This window comes from Entelurus aequoreus, linkage group LG12 (assembly GCF_033978785.1).
Source record: "Entelurus aequoreus isolate RoL-2023_Sb linkage group LG12, RoL_Eaeq_v1.1, whole genome shotgun sequence".
Lineage (NCBI taxonomy): Eukaryota > Metazoa > Chordata > Actinopteri > Syngnathiformes > Syngnathidae > Entelurus > Entelurus aequoreus.
The window spans coordinates 5565185-5586161 of NC_084742.1; the positions used below are offsets into that span (position 1 = coordinate 5565185).

The 20977-nt window shown below is 38.3% G+C and overlaps 2 protein-coding genes across 2 annotated transcripts; both read left to right on the forward strand.

The window, feature by feature from the left end:
* Nucleotides 1-134: 134 nt before the first annotated feature.
* On the forward strand, nucleotides 135-8039 carry LOC133662567 (class I histocompatibility antigen, F10 alpha chain-like). The gene is made up of 8 exons (XM_062066681.1): nucleotides 135-189; nucleotides 1106-1372; nucleotides 1545-1823; nucleotides 4038-4346; nucleotides 4530-4622; nucleotides 4817-4926; nucleotides 5345-5404; nucleotides 7965-8039. Exons 1-8 carry the CDS (start codon nucleotides 135-137, stop codon nucleotides 8037-8039), a joined length of 1248 nt encoding a protein of 415 aa, XP_061922665.1.
* A 5208-nt stretch (nucleotides 8040-13247) lies between these two features.
* Nucleotides 13248-20701, forward strand: LOC133662568 (major histocompatibility complex class I-related gene protein-like). The gene is made up of 7 exons (XM_062066682.1): nucleotides 13248-13302; nucleotides 14221-14487; nucleotides 14660-14938; nucleotides 16712-17020; nucleotides 17329-17375; nucleotides 18008-18067; nucleotides 20627-20701. Exons 1-7 carry the CDS (start codon nucleotides 13248-13250, stop codon nucleotides 20699-20701), a joined length of 1092 nt encoding a protein of 363 aa, XP_061922666.1.
* The last annotated feature ends 276 nt before the right edge of the window (nucleotides 20702-20977 follow it).

The following is a 20977-nucleotide window of genomic DNA, read 5'->3' on the forward strand; positions in this document are numbered from 1 at the left end:
TCCTCATTGGCTCAGGTGGCGCATTCTTAAAAGAGCCTCGACACTTCCTTGTTGGTGTTTCCTGGTTGTTAGTCAGTTTGTCTTTCTCTGCGGGATTAAAAGTGGAAAACATCTTTTTATTTTGTGCTGACATCATGAACTTGTTTTTATTCTGTCTTTTGGTCGTGCAAATGCACAGCGGGGCGCCTGGTAAGTCCTCCTTTTTTTAATTTTTAAATACATTTATAAACATTATTCATAAATCCTCTTTGTGCCTCCACTTATTCTGTGAGTTTCTACTTATTAATTCTACTCGTTCTTATCTTAATCAAGCTTATTATTACCTTATCATGATTCGTTTGAAACATATTTATTTACAAAATATAACCTGTCATTTATTTTTAATCCTAACATTTTTTACTTTGAGATAACAAGAAAACGTCATTGTTTTCATCTTCATTGTTGTTCAACTTGAACAAATTCACTCACTTTCCTGTCATCTTTAATTGAACTGTGACTGAGGAAATTCTCCTGAAATACATCAATATTATTTTTGTGTTTTATCATTTGTTTAAACTTTGAATGGGATTTATTGAACATATCATTTCCCACCAAAAAAGCTCATACAAATGATGCGAAAATAATTGATGTCTTTTCTTTTAATTAGGACAAACAAAATGCCTAAACAAATGTTTAGATATACACAAATAATTTTGAAAAATACAAACTTGTTATTAAAGGTTAAACAATTTATTTAACCTCCTGTGACATAAATGTAAAATATTTATTGAGAAATGAAAGTAGTTATTAGTCTGTGTGTTGAGGGTGTGTACAACTTTGGGCGTCTACACATTCGTACTTGACATTATTCATCCTCCATTGGAGAAAAAAAATATGTTTATTTTCAAAATGTACAAACTGTCAACAGATGGCTTATTAAAATAAATGTTAGTAATATTATTATTGTGTTGTATTTTTCATAGACACCATGTGACTGTAGACTGTGATGTCTGGCAGTGTTTGATGTTCACTTTAAGACCCGACTGAAGACTGAATGACATCAAATATTCACACTGCAAGATTGTTGAACATGACACAAAATAATAAAAAGTTGCTCTTCTTTCAGTGATTCACACGCTGAAGTATTTCTACACTTCGTCCTCTCAAGTTCCAAACTTCCCAGAGTTTGTGATGGTTGGTTATGTTGATGAAGTCCAGGTGGTTCACTATGACAGCGAGAGCAGGAAAGCAGAAGCCAAACAGGACTGGATGAACCAAATCACAGAAGAGGATCCAAACTACTGGCAGAGAAGCACAGAGATCTTTGTTGTTGCTGAGCAAGTCGACAAAGTCAACATTGAAATTCTTAAGAAGCGTTTCAACCAAACTGGAGGTTTGTTTATCTTGAACTTTCTACTATTCAAATATATTTGAAGTACTCTTTTTATACTGTAGTAAAAACACACATTACTGCACTGACACTTGTCTCTGTCCATCCCATAATATTCTACATAAAACACATTGTGTGTGTTTCACTCTGCTTTACAACACTTTGTGTCTCTCAGGTGTTCACACTTACCAGTGGATGTATGGATGTGAATGGAATGATGAGACTGATGAAGTTAAAGGTTGGAATCAGGAAGGTTATGATGGAGAAGATTTCATATCGTTGGACATGAAGACATGGACATGGACTGCAGCAAAACAACAAGCTTTCCCCACCAAACTCAAGTGGGACCAGGACATACTTAGACTAGACTACCTAAAGTATTACTACACTGAGGAATGTCCTTCTTACTTGAAGAAGCATGTGAACAATGGCAAGGAGGTCCTAATGAGAACAGGTAAAAACACACCTTGTACTTTCACCTTTTAACATGTTAGCACGCCCCCTATAGGAACATTACTGACATTACACTCTGTCTCTTTATACTTTTCTTTCTCACTTTCTCTCCATTCTCTTCTTTCTCTCTATCTTTACCTTCATTCTCTTCTTTCTCTCCATCTTTACCTTTATTCTCTTTTTTCTCTCCATCTTTACCTTTATTCTCTTCTTTCTTTTCATCTTTACCTTAATTCTCTTAATATTTACCTTTATTCTCTTCTTTCTTTCCATCTTTACCTTTATTCTCACATTTTTTCCATCTTTACCTTCATTCTCTATTTTTCTCCATATTTACTTTCATTCTCACCTTCTCTCCATCTTTACCTTCATTCTTTTTTTCTCAATCTTTACCTTCATTCTCTTCTTTCTCTCCATCTTTACCTTTATTCTCTTCTTTCTCTCCATCTTTACCTATATTCTCTTCTTTCTTTCCATCTTTACCTTAATTGTCTTAATATTTACCTTTATTCTCTTCTTTCTTTCCATCTTTACCTTTATTCTCACCTTTTTTCCATCTTTACCTTCATTCTCTATTTTTCTCCATATTTACTTTCATTCTCACCTTCTCTCCATCTTTACCTTCATTCTTTTTTTCTCAATCTTTACCTTTATTCTCTTCTTTCTTTCCATCTTTACCTTTATTCTCACCTTTTCTCTATCTTTACTTTCATTCTCTTTCTCTCCATCTTTACCTTCATTCTTTTTTTCTCAATCTTTACCTTTATTCTCTTCTTTCTTTCCATCTTTACCTTCATTCTCTTAATCTTTACCTTTATTCTCTTCTTTCTTTCCATCTTTACCTTTATTCTCTTCTTTCTTTCCATCTTTACCTTTATTCTCACCTTTTCTCCATCTTTACCTTCATTCTCTCTCTCTCTATCATTACCTTCATTCTTTTTTTCTCAATCTTTACCTTTATTTTCTTCTTTCTTTCCATCTTTACTTTCATTCTCTTAATGTTTACCTTTATTCTCTTATTTCTTTCCATCTTTACCTTCATTCTCTTAATCTTTGCCTTTATTCTCTTCTTTCTTTCCATCTTTACCTTTATTCTCTTCTTTCTTTCCATCTTTACCTTTATTCTCACCTTTTCTCTATCTTTACTTTTATTCTCACCTTCCCTCCATCTTTACCTTCATTCTCTTTCTCTCCATCTTTACCTTCATTCTTTTTTTCTCAATCTTTACCTTTATTCTCTTCTTTCTTTCCATCTTTACCTTCATTCCCTTAATCTTTACCTTTATTCTCTTCTTTCTTTCCATCGTTACCTTTATTCTCACCTTTCTCTCCATCATTACCTTCATTCTTTTTTTCTCAATCTTTACCTTTATTCTCTTCTTTCTTTCCATCTTTACCTTCATTCTCTTAATCTTTACCTTTATTCTCTTCTTTCTTTCCATCTTTACCTTTATTCTCACCTTTTCCCCATCTCTACTTTCATTCTCACCTTCTCTCCATCTTTACCTTCATTCTCTCTTTTCCCCTTCATTCTTTCTTTTTTCTCTCCACCTTTACATTCATTCTCTTTTCTTTCTCCATCTTTATGCTCACATTCTCTCCATCTTTACCTTCATTCTCTTTCTTTCCATATTTACCTTTATTTTCTTATTTCTCTCCATTTTAACTTTTATTCTCACCTCTCCATCTTAACCTCCGTTCACATCTTCCATCCATCGTCACCTCCGTTCACAACTTCTCTCCATCTTTACCTTCTTTTTGTCCTTTTCTTTCCATCTTTACCTCCGCTCACACCTTCTCTCCATCTTTACCTTCATTCTCTCTTTTCCCCTTCATTCTTTCTTTTTTCTCTCCACCTTTACCTTCATTCTCTTTTTTCTCTCCATCTTTAACTTCATTCTCTTTTTTTCCATATTTACCTTTATGCTTACCTTCTCTCCATCTTCATCTCCGTTCACACCTTCCATCCATCTTCACCTCCGTTCACACCATCTTTACCTCCGTTTACAACTTCTCTCCATTTTCACTTCCGTTCACAACTTCTCTCCATTTCACCTCTGTTCACACCTCTCCATTGTATCTTCTTTTTGTCCATTTCTTTCCGTCTTTACCTCCGTTCACACCTTCTTTCCATCTTCACCTCCGTTCACACCTTCTCTCCATCTTCACCTCCGTTCTCACCTTCTGTCCACACGTGACATCACTTCCTGTGCAGAGCTTCCAGAGGTGTTCCTCCTCCAGAAGACGCCGTCCTCTCCGGTCACCTGCATGGCGACAGGTTTCTACCCCGACCTAGCCGACCTGTTTTGGAGGAAAGACGGCGAGCAGATGTTCGAGGACGTGGAGCACGGAGAGCTGCTCCCCAACCACGACGGAACCTTCCAGATGTCGGTGGGGCTGAAAGTGGAGGTGACGGCCGACTTGGAGGGCAAGTACGAATGTGTGTTCCAGCTGTCTGGCGTCGAGGAGGACTTGGTCACCAAGCTGGAGAGAAGAAGCATCCTGAGCAACGCAAGCCATGAAGGTGAGAAAGACACATTTAGTTGGAGATGTTTCCTATCACAAGTCCACCTGTCGCCATTATTGATCCGTGTCGCCGTTATTGATCCGTGTCACCATGACAACGCTTAACGTCTGCATGCAAAGTAGTCATGAAGGTTTCCTTTTCATGCTTTGTCACTCCACTTGTGCTTTTTGCTCTCAACAGACCACTGGAGCGTCGCCATCGGTGCCACGGCGGCGGTCGTGGCTGTGGCGGCCCTCCTGGCGGCCATCTTCCTCGTCAGGCGACACAGACAAGGTGAGGAACACAGATTTCCTTCTTTTACTTGTCATTGTTGTTTTTCTTCTTCTTTTCTTCTTTTTCTTTTCATTCTTCACTTTCTTATTCTTTTCATTCTTCACTTTCTTTTTCTTCTTTCGCCCTTTCTCTTTTTCTTCTTCTTCCCCTTTTTCTTATTTTTTCCCCCTTTTTCCTCCTCCTCCTCCTCAAAGATCCACAGAGACAGAGCACCCACTCTCACATAGAAACACAGCGTGGCGTGAGGAAAAAGTCCATTTCACCTTTTGTTTCTCTGTCATTTCAGCCCAATACGATCCAGCTCGTAAGTAAAACATATTTTCTTTGAGCCGCAAGAAACAAAGCCGTGGTGAAGCATCACTCATATGAAGGTCTGATGCAGACGTTTGTGACAAGTTTAGCCTGAAAATCCCAACTTTCACAATAAAAGACAGGGTTTCCATCCATCAATACGCCACACTTTATATCTGACTTTTGACATGAGTCCTCATGATGAGGATCGACCAAATGAGACATCAAGTGTGCACATTCAGGTTTGCTGACTCATCAAGAATGTATCTTAGTCAGGAAGTAGAAGATCAGCACTCCGCTTCTTGATGTTTCTAAGTCACCCGTCAAAGATCTGATGTGAGTGATGAGGCACCTTCTGGATGTTCTTCCTCCACCAGTGTGAGGTGTTTGCTTAGCGGGAGTAACCGGCTCACGGTGCGTTTGTCCCACAGCTCGCCACGGCGGGGCCGAGCTCCCCGAGAACATGCCGGCTGAAGGCTGAGTGGGACGCGGTGAGTTAGCTCACATGGACTGTTTGCACCTCCCAATGTTCTTGGGACTTTGTGTGAAGAAGATGTTCAACTTGGATTCATGTGTGTTTGTTGGGAATGTGCTGAGTCATCTTCTTCCTCCAGGATGCTTTGTGCACAGAGAGATGTCTCCATGGCTGAGGCACGTCATCACACTTGGAGATGAGATGGAGATGTGCTTTCTTCTTCATCCGACTGCTTCTCTTGTTATACCATAGATTCTTCTTTGGCTGTTGGTGGCTTGATTAGAAAAATAAGTTGGTTGCTATGAAATCATTCGGGGCTCACGTTTCATCACCTTGACATCATGACAAGGATTTCCTCTTTCTTTGAATCACCGCTGCTTGTGATCAATATCACATTGTGTCACATCTCTGTCAATAAATTCCGTTTGTTGTCCGCCACGGGCAAGACCAAAGAGCTACCGAAGATTGTAGACCCGCACAAGACCGGAATGGACTACAAGACCATCAGTTTGACCAACTGCAGGCATAATGCTGGGTTTATTTTGTAACATGTGCTTTTATTTTGACACTGATCAAACCGGATCACGTGCACATAAAAAAAAAATTATCTTAGCATCAGCGTTCACTAATGATGACAAAGACAAAAAGGTTGTGAAATCTTCCCAAATTGTAAAAGACATAAAGACAAAATAAAAACCAAAGTAATGACTCTCTTTTTTCCCCTAAATTTTTATCCTTTGCACGTTTCATGTTTTTTCGTATGTTCTATTTTTTTGGTAATTATTTTGCTTCAATTTATAAAGACTGTTGGAAAATTAAAGTGAACAAATATGTTCATGTACATATTTTGAAAAACATGTTTACTTGCATTTTCTGATTGTTTGACTTTATTTGTGTCATAGTTTTTGTTGAAATAAAGTTTGACAAAAAAAAGAGCCGTGATTGGTCAGCTTGTCACATCATTTCCGGGGTTTTGCACAGCCCACCTTAGCTAACGTCTTCTAAGTGAATTGACTGAATTCTGTTACAAATTCCCACTTTTTCATTTGTGTTTTATCTTTATCAATGTGTGTTTTATATACCTGCCACATGTCTTATCTGTGTACTTTCAGCCATAGCATTGTTTTCAGTATTTACTCATTATTATTGCATTTGTCTTAAAGCACAGATCAAAATTGGCAACCATAAATCATGAAGCATTCGATACAATGTCAATACATCTTTCTATTCTATTGTAACCTAATTCTAGATTGTGGCAGACTACATGTAATATGTAAAATTGTCAATTGTTCTTTGAGTGCAATAAGAAAAGTGTACACCAGGCCTTGCCTTATTTTTGGTTTGTTAGTGTTTTTCCATGTTTAATGTTGAGTTCCTGTCCTGCACACCTTTTTTGTAGTTCCACTTCCTTTTGAGTGTCCTGCAGCAGCTTTATTTTGTCTCCCTGTGTTTAGTCGTCGCTATTTAAGTCTACGGTGCACTGCAAAAACCGATATCTAAGTAAGATTAAATATCTCAAATAAGGGTGACATTTGCTTATTTTCTGTCTGATAAGATAATTCTTCTCACTAAGCAGATTTTATGTTAGAGTGTTTTACTTGTTTTAAGTGTGTTGGTCCTAAATGATCTCAGTAAGATATTACAGCTTGTTGCTGAGATTTGATGACCTATATTGAGTAAAACATGCTTGAAACTAGAATATCAACTGTTGCAAAGCTGTGTCATCAACACTCACAAGTATAAAACTACTTTTTTAAAGTAATAATTTCTTACTTCAAGCATGAAAAAAAAAAATCATGCGCATATCATTATATCAAGATAATGGCACTAGCATTTACTTCATTTAAGAATATTTTTCAACATATTGGACAAAAAGGTCTCTTTTTCTATCAAGAAAAGTGCACTTGTTATTAGTGAGAATATACTTATTTTAAGGGTTTTTTGGGTTCATTGAGGTTAGCTAATTTTACTTGTTTTGGAAAGTCCTGACAAGCCACATTTTCTTGTTCTATTGGCAGATAATTTTGCTTAGTTCAAGTAAAATACCCCTCATTTTTGTATATTTTTTTTTCTTGTTTTTGAACACTGACTTTTTGCAGTGTGCTGTGGTCTTTGTCGGGAGATTGTTAAAAGTATGTATGCTGTTGAACGCTGTTCCCTCGTCTGACGTTTCCAAGTAAGTATGTTTCCGCATAGTCTTTTTTTCAATGCCGATAACTTCACTTTAAATGAGAAGTTTAAACCGGCAACTGCAGTGAATGGTGCGTCATGTGTTTCAGTAAAACGTAGATATATTTGGCTCTCTCAGAAAATGTAACTTTTATGGCAAACGTGCGCCCTTCTCTCTAATTGAGACAAAAGTTAAATATCTCCCTCTCGTCACCACTAAACATGAAAAATTCGAACTTTGTAACTCGCTCAAACTCGGTCATTTCTCCACCAATTTGAAATCTAAGAACACCAGAACGTTCCCCAAAGCCTTCAGGCGCTGACGTTGTTTTCTAGAAGTGGATATTTCGAAGCGTCTGGCCACGATCTGACTTTGCTTGACATGATGGTTTTCTAAAATCACACAGGAGATGCTTCGTCCTGAGGAAGATGGCTACCCACCAGCTGCAGCCAATGAGGGGAACTCCTTTGAAGTCACATGACAGTCCCTCCCAGCCCAGCCATAGACATATCTATGCTCCCAGCCACAACACTTCCTCATTCTCCACCAATCACCTTTCAGACACGGTACGTTCACGAACATGGGACCTCTGAAGTTAAATGTCGTTATAATACTGTAACATGTCTTTATAATATTATCCCTACGTCAAAGATGAAACGTTAAAGATTAAATAAATGTGTGGTTGATGCTAGAACATTTAGAGTTGTGTTCTCAGATTAAGCAGTGGCTAGTAGCGTTATAATCGTTGCAGGGGGAATGATTTAAGTGAGACACACAACAGAACGCTGTCAGATCTCGAGTGTGGAATGACATAACTTGCTGTTGAAGTCGGTATAAAAATAACACGAGTACCTTTACAGATCTTATATTTAAAGTTAATTTTTGTAACGGATGAGCGTGCAACAGTACGATCTTTGAACAGTAACTGAACGTAGATTTTTTTTTTTAAATTTTTTGTAAACTTTGTTACTATATTTTGTGCTTACTTATTTATTTTTGATTGTGTTTAAAGTGTACACAGATTACATCCTTTTACTAAAATAGGGACGTTTGTCGAAGATGGAACACATTATCCACAATTCCAACATTTATTATGGGTGTTCCAAAAAACAATTTTCTCCAATTGCGAACCCATTTCAAGAACCAATTAGATGTGTAATTGGAGGGTCCACTCAGACTGTACTTGGTACTTATTTAAGTTTATTACATTACGCTGTCATTAATTTGGAAGGAAGCCATTTGTACTAGTATACCTTTCTTTTATTACTTTATGAACTGTTTTTTTCATCAGGAAACAACATTTCGTACTCTTGTGTCTTTTTATTACTTTTATTTATTAATGACATTTATTTCCTTCTGTTTCTATTTTGCAGCAAATTGGATTAACCACACAATTTTCCATTTGGGAATTAATAAAGTAGTTAAATAAGTGTTTTACCATGTTATTAAACAAACAATTAAACATAAATAAATAAATCAATCAATCAATCAATGTTTATTTATATAGCCCTAAATCACAAGTGTCTCAAAGGGCTGTACAAGCCACAACGACATCCTGTGGTGTGGATTGTCATCAAATCTGCCACTTTTGGGATGTAGTCTAATAATAGGAGGCAAATAATCAGTTATTTGGGCGTAGATTGTATCCAGTTGTAGATTTATTTTTGACATGCTGTCATAAAAAGGCAGTTTATTTTAAATGCAGGTCTATTGGCTGCCCGGTAAACTGCCTGACTCAAACAGACTCAACTTAAGTCAAGTCAAGTCAACTTTATTTATAGAGCACGTTTACAACAACTTTTAAATTGAACCAAAGTGCTGTACAGGTTAAAAAGCGTAGAGCAAAAAAACACAAAAAGAAAAAACAAACAAGGAACATAAACAATAAATGAGCCAAACAAGATAGTGCAAAAGCAATACGGCAAAAGGGGTCGAATAAAAAGTAAAAATGGCAAAATAAAAATAATAATAATAAAAGTGCGACAAATTGAAAAAAAACTAAAGCGAAGGGGGTCGGGGGTGGGGGGGACTAGAAATAGTGGCCCAGTGGGCGGACTCAGCTCAGGTCAAAGGCCAGCAAGAAGAGTTAGGTCTTAAGAAGGGTTTTGAAGACCCCCAGGCTCTGGGCTGACTTAAACAACTTAAATGTGCATGACTCAATTATTAACTTGTTTACGTCAACAATAATGTAATAAATTATATTCAACAATTAACATATTAAATAGGGATCTTTATCTTCTATTTTCATCATTGACAAAGGGAATTTATAACAATGTTTATTGCATTTAAGTCGTTTGTTAGTCAATGTTTACATTTGAATGAACAACCACACTGCATGTCCCTCGCATTAACCAGAGATTTCGCAAGTAATTACACCCACATCTATTTTTCTCCTTCTATTTCAAAGGGAGATGCTTGGATCCATTCAGTATTTTTGGGGAAAGCATTATGTCAGGTTTTCAGTGTGTTGAAAATATGCGTTTCAGTGGAAGTCATTGTGCGACCAAAATGTATGTAAGTGTATACTAAAGGAATACCACTGTCCACGCATGCGCGAAGAGCAGGTCACTTCCGAGACTTGCAATATTTTACGACGGAGCTTCTGCTACATCATCCATCCATCCATCCATTTTCTACCGTTTTTCCCTTTTTGGGGTCGCGGGCTGCTATACATCATGTTTTGTGACATTTATGTTTTGTCAATGTTTTGTATAAAAATAATATCTTCCCTGGGAGTATAAAGGAACAAAAATATAAACATGAACAAGGGGTAGATTTAACAAATTTAGGGAGTTTTATCGCCACATTTTCCATCACTTTTACTTTTCTGTCGTTGCAATAAATAAATCAATCAAAGTTTATTTATATAGCCTGTCAGAATAATTGTATCTAAGTTATCACAAAACTTTGTGTTGCCATGAGTTCCCGGCGAGAGGACAAAAGCTGTCTTTGATCCTACCAAGCAGAAGGCTTGTAAAACTCCACTGTGTACGATGAGAAGCGACATGAAGGTGTTGGTTTCTTTCTTCTATTGTAATCCACAGGAAGATTTTGTCTTGACCCGAGATCTACAAAGCGGAGAGGAAGCAGGACCTGACGCAAGCTCCAGGCATCTTTTCTTTGAACTGTTTTGTGACCGAGGGCAACGGCTGTTTACGACCCCCCTCTCCCCTTAGAAACAGCTGTTGCCATGTAATCAGGGAAAGTCCAAATAAAAGAGGAGGCGTGCAATCTTTCGTCAGAGCGTGGTGGAAGACTGTACAAAGAGTACAGCCCAGACGTTTCTCCTCAATGAGCTAAATTCAATTCTGTCTCTGTTTAATTCCTTGCTTCTTGTCTGTTTAATAGAAGTCATCAGTGTTTGAACCTGACATAGCCCTTAATCACAAATGACGCACAGTTTACAAAATAAATACTGTATTCCTAAGTAACTTTTGTTTTGTTTTGTATGTAATCTTTTTTTATAAGATATTGTTATTCAAATAAAGATTACAAAAGAGAAAACCATGGTAACTGGGATGGCGGGCACGATCGTAACTGCCGTAAAACCATTTGACGGAAGTGACGTGGTCTTTGCGCGTTTGTGGACCGATCGTGTAGTGACAGTCACAGGCCATCGTGAATTTCGACCCACCGACCAAACAAAACTGTTTCCACATAACACTCGCCACACGCATAAGGTGCCGTGACGAACATCGGGATTTTGAACATCAAACAAATTGTAGCGTCCAGACAGTCACACGGAATCCGATGCGCTTTGAACTTTTAATCGCCAAATTTACCCCAACAATTTAATTCCTCTCCAACACTGTCATTCTTCTGTCCTCAGGCTGGTATACTTTTCGGCCACCGGGTGGCGGTAGAGACTCCACGTTTTACCTGAAGAAACCTTACTTCTGACCTTTTCACCTTATTGATCTCATCTTTACTGCTGCTTGGCTGACTTCAGTTCAGAGACGACATGAGCTCCATTTTCATATTTTTTATTTCATAACGGATTAAAAAACAAAGGATGTTGTTATTGTGAGAATGCTGCAGAGCATTGTCCATCCATCCATCCATCCATCTTCTTCCGCTTATCCGAGGTCGTGTCGCGGGGGCAGCAGCCTAAGCAGGGAAGCCCAGACTACCCTCTCCCCAGCCACTTCGTCCAGCTCCTCCCGGGGGATCCCGAGGCGTTCCCAGGCCAGCCGGGAGAGATAGTCTTCCCAACCTGTCCTGGGTCTTCCCCCGTGGCCTCCTACCGGTCGAACTTGTCCGAAACACCTCCCTAGGGAGGCGTTCGGGTGGCATCCTGACCAGATGCCCGAACCACCTCATCTGGCTCCTCTCGATGTGGAGGAGCAGCGTCTTTACTTTGAGCTCCCCCCGGATGACAGAGCTACCCGGCGGAGGAAACTCATTTCGGCCGCTTGTACCCGTGATCTTGTCCTTTCGGTCATAACCCAAAGCTCATGACCATAGGTGAGGATGGGAACGTAGATCGACCGGTAAATTGAGAGCTTTGCCTTCCGGCTCAGCTCCTTCTTCACCACAACGGATCGATACAGCGTCCGTATTACTGAAGACGCCGCACCGATCCACCTGTCGATCTCACGATGCACTCTTCCCTCACTCGTGAACAAGACTCCGAGGTACTTGAACTCCTCCACTTGGGACAAGATCTGCGGACGACCCGCAGAGCATTGTTGTTATTATTATTATTAATACTGCATCATTTTTTTCCACACTCAACTACTCTCACATTTCTCAACTTATTAAAACTATTCCAGGATGAAAACATTCAGTATATTCAGACAAACAATATTACACATCCACAAACGTATTACTTTATTATTGTATTAATAAAATATATGTATTATTATATTAAATAGTCCACATTTTCAAAACATTAATTGGGTCAAAGTCAAATAAGCTTGTAAGTGTTTTTTGCCAACATTTCCTTACTTGACAGTGGCATAAAGATAACATCAGTCAATGTTTGGCTTCACCGTGTCTAATTTTACTTTCACTTTCCTTTTCTTTGATGATTTGCCCACCAAAAGCGTCTGCCTCACACTTTTCCCCACTTTCAGCACTTTGATCAATCGCATGAATGCTTTCAAGTTAGTTATAAGAGCGGTTGCCCTTCTCGATGCAACACTGTCCGGGAATCGAACCCATGCAAGGCAGAAGCGTGTCCCGTTACACCACCAGGGACGCCTTACGCTTGGAAGACATAATGGAGGTTCAAATTCAGAAGTGAAATAAAAAGAAGAAAAGTGGGCACGCACTTTCTGCCCTGTCAATCATTATTTGTATGCTTTCTTGAGAGGACTATAATACGATTTAAATTTCATCTTCCTTCCTCTTTCTTTCTTTTTCTTTCTATCCAATAAATAAGTTGATGAACATTAGAAGAAAACAAACCTCTGATAGGGAAATTTGGCTGCAAACTTGACGCGCCGGTTGTTCTTGTCAGGTCACGTGATTTCCCAGAAAACGCTACTGAAGCATTTACCTGACATGGCCACAAGGGGCGCTCTCTATCAAAGATGACGTCACAAAATGCTGACTCCTCATTGGCTCAGGTGGCGCATTCTTAAAAGAGCCTCGACACTTCCTTGTTGGTGTTTCCTGGTTGTTAGTCAGTTTGTCTTTCTCTGCGGGATTAAAAGTGGAAAACATCTTTTTATTTTGTGCTGACATCATGAACTTGTTTTTATTCTGTCTCCTGGTCGTGCAAATGCACAGCGGGGCGCCTGGTAAGTCCTCCTTCTTTCTTTTTTTTATATAAATTTATAAACATTATTCATAAATCCTCTTTGTGCCTTCAGTTATTCTGTGAGTTTGTAGTTATTAATTCTACTCGTTCTTATCTCATTCAAGCTTATTATTACCTTATCATGATTCGTTTGAAACATATTTATTTACAAAATATAACCTGTCATTTATTTTTAATCCTAACATTTTTTACTTTGAGATAACAAGAAAAACGTCATTGTTTTCATCTTCATTGTTGTTCAACTTGAACAAATTCCCTCACTTTCCTGTCATCTTTAATTTAACTGTGACTGAGGAAATTCTCCTGAAATACATCAATATTATTTTTGTGTTTTATCATTTGTTTAAACTTTGAATGGGATTTATTAAACATATCATTTCCCACCAAAAAAGCTCATACAAATGATGCGAAAATAATTGATGTCTTTTCTTTTAATTAGGACAAACAAAATGCCTAAACAAATGTTTAAATATATAAAAATAATTTTGAAAAATACAAGCTTGTTATTAAAGGTTAAACAATTTATTTAACCTCCTGTGACATAAATGTAAAATATTTATTGAGAAATGAAAGTAGTTATTAGTCTGTGTGTTGAGGGTGTGTACAACTTTGGGCGTCTACACATTTGTACTTGACATTATTCTTCCTCCATTGGAGAAAAAAAAAATGTTTATTTTCAAAATGTACAAACTGTCAACAGATGGCTTATTAAAATAAATGTTAGTAATATTATTATTGTGTTGTATTTTTCATAGACACCATGTGACTGTAGACTGTGATGTCTGGCAGTGTTTGATGTTCACTTTAAGACCCGACTGAAGACTGAATGACATCAAATATTCACACTGCAAGATTGTTGAACATGACACAAAATAATAAAAAGTTGCTCTTCTTTCAGTGATTCACACGCTGAAGTATTTCTACACTTCGTCCTCTCAAGTTCCAAACTTCCCAGAGTTTGTGATGGTTGCTTATGTTGATGAAGTCCAGGTGGTTCACTATGACAGCGAGAGCAGGAAAGCAGAAGCCAAACAGGACTGGATGAACCAAATCACAGAAGAGGATCCAAACTACTGGCAGAGAAGCACAGAGATCTTTGTTGTTGCTGAGCAAGTCGACAAAGTCAGCATTGAAAATCTTAAGAAGCGTTTCAACCAAACTGGAGGTTTGTTTATCTTGAACTTTCTACTATTCAAATATATTTGAAGTACTCTTTTTATACTGTAGTAAAAACACACATTACTGCACTGACACTTGTCTCTGTCCATCCCATAATATTCTACATAAAACACATTGTGTGTGTTTCACTCTGCTTTACAACACTTTGTGTCTCTCAGGTGTTCACACTTACCAGTTGATGTATGGATGTGAATGGAATGATGAGACTGATGAAGTTAAAGGTTGGCGTCAGCAAGGTTATGATGGAGAAGATTTCATATCGTTGGACATGAAGACATGGACATGGACTGCAGCAAAACAACAAGCTTTCCCCTCCAAACTCAAGTGGGACCAGGACATACTTGGACTAGACTACCTAAAGTATTACTACACTGAGGATTGTCCTTCTTACTTGAAGAAGTATGTGAAGTATGGCAAGGAGGTCCTAATGAGAACAGGTAAAAACACACCTTGTACTTTCACCTTTTAACATGTTAGCACGCCTCCTATAGGAACATTACTGACATTACACTCTGTCTCTTTATACTTTTCTTTGTCACTTTCTCTCCATTCTCTTCTTTCTCTCCATCTTTACCTTCATTCTCTTCTTTCTCTCCATCTTTACCTTTATTCTCTTCTTTCTTTCCATCTTTACCTTTATTCTCACCTTTTTTCCATCTTTACCTTAATTTTCTATTTTTCTCCATATTTACTTTCATTCTCACCTCTCCATCTTTACCTTCATTATTTTTTCTCAATCTTTACCTTTATTCTCTTCTTTCTTTCCATCTTTACCTTTATTCTCACCTTTTCTCTATCTTTACTTTCATTCTCTTTCTCTCCATCTTTGCCTTCATTATTTTTTCTCAATCTTTACCTTTATTCTCTTCTTTCTTTCCATCTTTACCTTCATTCTCTTAATCTTTACCTTTATTCTCTTCTTTCTTTCCATCTTTACCTTTATTCTCACCTTTTCTCCATCTTTACCTTCATTCTCTTTCTCTCTATCATTACCTTCATTCTTTTTTTCTCAATCTTTACCTTTATTTTCTTCTTTCTTTCCATTTTTACCTTCATTCTCTTAATCTTTACCTTTATTCTCTTCTTTCTTTCCATCTTTACCTTCATTCTCTTAATCTTTACCTTTATTCTCTTCTTTCTTTCCATCTTTACCTTTATTCTCTTCTTTCTTTCCATCTTTACCTTTATTCTCACCTTTTCTCTATCTTTACTTTTATTCTCACCTTCCCTCCATCTTTACCTTCATTCTCTTTCTCTCCATCTTTACCTTCATTCTTTTTTTCTCAATCTTTACCTTTATTCTCTTCTTTCTTTCCATCTTTACCTTCATTCTCTTAATCTTTACCTTTGTTCTCTTCTTTCTTTCCATCGTTACCTTTATTCTCAACTTTTCTCCATCTTTACCTTCATTCTCTTTCTCTCCATCATTACCTTCATTCTTTTTTTCTCAATCTTTACCTTTATTCTCTTCTTTCTTTCCATCTTTACCTTCATTCTCTTAATCTTTGCCTTTATTCTCACCTTTTCCCCATCTTTACTTTCATTCTCACCTTCTCTCCATCTTTACCTTCATTCTCTTTATCTCCATCTTTACCTTCATTCTTTTTTTCTCAATCTTTACATTTATTCTCTTCTTTCTTTCCATCTTTACTTTCATTCACTTTTTTCTCTGATCTTTTCTTTCATTCTTTTTATTCTCACAATCTTTACCTTCATTCTTCTTTTTTTCCATCTTTACCTCCACTCACACCTTCTCTCCATCTTTACCTTCATTCTCTCTTTTCCCCTTCATTCTTTCTTTTTTCTCTCCACTTTTACCTTCTCTCTCTTTTCTCTCTCCATCTTCATGCTCACATTCACTCCATCTTTAACTTCATTCTCTTTCTTTCCATATTTACATTTATTCTCACCTTCTCTCCATCTTCATCTCCGTTCACACCTTCCATCCATCTTCACCTCCGTTCACACCATCTTTACCTCCATTTCCAACTTCTCTCCATTTTCACTTCCGTTCACAACTTCTCTCCATCTTCACCTCCGTTCACAACTTCTCTCCATTTTACCTCTGTTCACACCTCTCCATTGTATCTTCTTTTTGTCCTTTTCTTTCCATCTTCACCTCCGTTCACACCTTCTCTCCATCTTCACCTCCGTTCACACCTTCTCCCCACGTTGTCTTCTGTCCACACGTGACATCACTTCCTGTGCAGAGCTTCCAGAGGTGTTCCTCCTCCAGAAGACGCCGTCCTCTCCGGTCACCTGCATGGCGACAGGTTTCTACCCCGACCTAGCCGACCTGTTTTGGAGGAAAGACGGCGAGCAGATGTTCGAGGACGTGGAGCACGGAGAGCTGCTCCCCAACCACGACGGAACCTTCCAGATGTCGGTGGGGCTGAAAGTGGAGGTGACGGCCGACGTGGAGGGCAAGTACGAATGTGTGTTCCAGCTGTCTGGCGTCAAGGAGGACTTGGTCACCAAGCTGGAGAGAAGAAGCATCCTGAGCAACGCAAGCCATGAAGGTGAGAAAGACACATTTAGTTGGAGATGTTTCCTATCACAAGTCCACCTGTCGCCATTATTGATCCGTGTGGCCGTTATTGATCCATGTCGCCATTATTAATCCATTTCACCATGACAACGCTTGACGTCTGCATGCAAAGTAGTCATGAAGGTTTCCTCTTCATGCTTTGTCACTCCACTTGTGCTTTTTGCTCTCAACAGACCACTGGAGCGTCGCCATCGGTGCCACGGCGGCGGTCGTGGCTGTGGCGGCCCTCCTGGCGGCCATCTTCCTCGTCAGGCGACACAGACAAGGTGAGGAACACAGATTTCCTTCTTTTACTTGTCATTATTTTTTTTCTTCTTCTTTTTCTTTTCATTCTTCACTTTCTTTTTCTTCTTTCACCCTTTCTCTTTTTCTTCTTCTTCCCCTTTTTCTTATTCTTTTTTTTCCTTTTTCTTCCTCCTCCTCCTCAAAGATCCACAGAGACAGAGCACCCACTCTCACATAGAAACACAGCGTGGCGTGAGGAAAAAGTCCATTTCACCTTTTGTTTCTCTGTCATTTCAGCCCAATACGATCCAGCTCGTAAGTAAAACATATTTTCTTTGAGCCGCAAGAAACAAAGCCGTGGTGAAGCATCACTCATATGAAGGTCTGATGCAGACGTTTGTGACAAGTTTAGCCTGAAAATCCCAACTTTCACAATAAAAGACAGAGTTTCCATCCATCAATACGCCACACTTTATATCTGACTTTTGACATGAGTCCTCATGATGAGGATCGACCAAATGAGACATCAAGTGTGCACATTCAGGTTTGCTGACTCATCAAGAATGTATCCTAGTCAGGAAGTAGAAGATCAGCACTCTGCTTCTTGATGTTTCTAAGTCACCCCTCAAAGATCTGATGTGAGTGATGAGGCACCTTCTGGATGTTCTTCCTCCACCAGTGTGAGGTGTTTGCTTAGCGGGAGTAACCGGCTCACGGTGCGTTTGTCCCACAGCTCGCCACGGCGGGGCCGAGCTCCCCGAGAACATGCCGGCTGAAGGCTGAGTGGGACGCGGTGAGTTAGCTCACATGGACTGTTTGCATCTCTAAATGTTCTTGGGACTTTGTGTGAAGAAGATGTTCAACTTGGATTCATGTGTGTTTGTTGGGAATGTGCTGAGTCATCTTCTTCCTCCAGGATGCTTTGTGCACAGAGAGATGTCTCCATGGCTGAGGCACGTCATCACACTTGGAGATGAGATGGAGATGTGCTTTCTTCTTCATCCGACTGCTTCTCTTGTTATACCATAGATTCTTCTTTGGCTGTTGGTGGCTTGATTAGAAAAATAAGTTGGTTGCTATGAAATCATTTGGGGCTCACGTTTCATCACCTTGACATCATGACAAGGATTTCCTCTTTCTTTGAATCACCGCTGCTTGTGATCAATATCACATTGTGTCACATCTCTGTCAATAAATTCCGTTTGTTGTCCGCCACGGGCAAGACCAAAGAGCTGCCGAAGATTGTAGACCCGCACAAGACCGGAATGGACTACAAGACCATCAGCTTGACCAACTGCAGGCATAATGCTGGGTTTATTTTGTAACATGTGCTTTTATTTTGACACTGATCAAACCGGATCACGTGCACATAAAAAAAAATTTATCTTAGCATCAGCGTTCACTAATGATGACAAAGACAAAAATGTTGTGAAATCTTCCCAAATTGTAAAAGACATAAAGACAAAATAAAAACCAAAGTAATGACTCTCTTTTTTCCCCTAAATTTTTATCCTTTGCACGTTTCATGTTTTTTCGTATGTTCTATTTTTTTGGTAATTATTTTGCTTCAATTTATAAAGACTGTTGGAAAATTAAAGTGAACAAATATGTTCATGTACATATTTTGAAAAACATGTTTACTTGCATTTTCTGATTGTTTGACTTTATTTGTGTCATAGATTTTGTTGAAATAAAGTTTGACAAAAAAAAGAGCCGTGATTGGTCAGCTTGTCACATCATTTCCGGGGTTTTGCACAGCCCACCTTAGCTAACGTCTTCTAAGTGAATTGACTGAATTCTGTTACAAATTCCCACTTTTTCATTTGTGTTTTATCTTTATCAATGTGTGTTTTATATACCTGCCACATGTCTTATCTGTGTACTTTCAGCCATAGCATTGTTTTCAGTATTTACTCATTATTATTGCATTTGTCTTAAAGCACAGATCAAAATTGGCAACCATAAATCATGAAGCATTCGATACAATGTCAATACATCTTTCTATTCTATTCTAACCTAATTCTAGATTGTGGCAGACTACATGTAATATGTAAAATTGTCAATTGTTCTTTGAGTGCAATAAGAAAAGTGTACACCAGGCCTTGCCTTATTTTTGGTTTGTTAGTGTTTTTCCATGTTTAATGTTGAGTTCCTGTCCTGCACACCTTTTTTGTAGTTCCACTTCCTTTTGAGTGTCCTGCAGCAGCTTTATTTTGTCTCCCTGTGTTTAGTCGTCGCTATTTAAGTCTACGGTGCACTGCAAAAACCGATATCTAAGTAAGATTAAATATCTAAAATAAGGGTGACATTTGCTTATTTTCTGTCTGATAAGATAATTCTTCTCACTAAGCAGATTTTATGTTAGAGTGTTTTACTTGTTTTAAGTGTGTTGGTCCTAAATGATCTCAGTAAGATATTACAGCTTGTTGCTGAGATTTGATGACCTATATTGAGTAAAACATGCTTGAAACTAGAATATCAACTGTTGCAAAGCTGTGTCATCAACACTCACAAGTATAAAACTACTTTTTTAAAGTAATAATTTCTTACTTCAAGCATGAAAAAAAAAAAATCATGCGCATATCATTATGTCAAGATAATGGCACTAGCATTTACTTCATTTAAGAATATTTTTCAACATATTGGACAAAAAGGTCTCTTTTTTTTCTACAAAGAAAAGTGCACTTGTTATTAGTGAGAATATACTTATTTAAAGTGTTTTTGGGTTCATTGAGGTTAGCTAATTTTACTTGTTTTGGAAAGTCCTGACAAGCCAAATTTTCTTGTTCTATTGGCAGATAATTTTGCTTAGTTCAAGTAAAATACCCCTCATTTTTGTATTTTTTTTTCTTGTTTTTGAACACTGACTTTTTGCAGTGTGCTGTGGTCTTTGTCGGGAGATTGTTAAAAGTATGTATGCTGTTGAACGCTGTTCCCTCGTCTGACGCTTCCAAGTAAGTATGTTTCCGCATAGTCTTTTTTTCAATGCCGATAACTTCACTTTAAATGAGAAGTTTAAACCGGCAACTGCAGTGAATGGTGCGTCATGTGTTTCAGTAAAACGTAGATATATTTGTCTCTCTCAGAAAATGTAACTTTTATGGTAAACGTGCGCCCTTCTCTCTAATTGAGTCTAAAGTTAAATATCTCCCTCTCGTCACCACTAAACATGAAAAAACGAACTTTCTAACTCGCTCAAACTCGGCAATTTCTCCACCAATTTGAAATCTAAGAACACCAGAACGTTCCCCAAAGCCTCAGGCGCTGACGTTGTTGTCTAGAAGTGGATATTTCGAAGCGTCTGGCCACGATCTGACTTTGCTTGACATGATGTTTTTCTAAAATCACACAGGAGATGCTTTGTCCTGAGGAAGATGGCTACCCACCAGCTGCAGCCAATGAGGGGAACTCCTTTGAAGTCACATGACAGTCCCTCCCAGCCACAACACTTCCTCATTCTCCACCAATCACCTTTCAGACACGGTACGTTCACGAACATGGGAAGTCCGAAGTTAAATGTCGTTATAATACATGTCTTTATAATATTATCCCTACGTCAAAGATGAAACGTTAAAGATGAAGTAAATGTGTGGTGGATGGTAGAACATTTAGAGTTGTGTTCTCAGATTTAGCAGTGGCCAGTAGCGTTATAAAAACGTCCTAAAGTAAACACGTTGCAGGGGGAACTATTTAAGTGAGACAC

Bases quoted from the DNA above. Each gene is read 5' to 3' on its own strand.
- LOC133662567 (XM_062066681.1), top strand. From the start codon at position 135: ATGAACTTGTTTTTATTCTGTCTTTTGGTCGTGCAAATGCACAGCGGG. The intron at 190-1,105 runs GTAAGTCCTCCT...CTCTTCTTTCAG, and splicing joins AATGCACAGCGGGGCGCCTG to TGATTCACACGCTGAAGTAT. The intron at 1,824-4,037 runs GTAAAAACACAC...CTTCCTGTGCAG, and splicing joins GGAGGTCCTAATGAGAACAG to AGCTTCCAGAGGTGTTCCTC.
- LOC133662568 (XM_062066682.1), top strand. From the start codon at position 13,248: ATGAACTTGTTTTTATTCTGTCTCCTGGTCGTGCAAATGCACAGCGGG. The intron at 13,303-14,220 runs GTAAGTCCTCCT...CTCTTCTTTCAG, and splicing joins AATGCACAGCGGGGCGCCTG to TGATTCACACGCTGAAGTAT. The intron at 18,068-20,626 runs GTGAGTTAGCTC...AAAATCACACAG, and splicing joins TGAAGGCTGAGTGGGACGCG to GAGATGCTTTGTCCTGAGGA.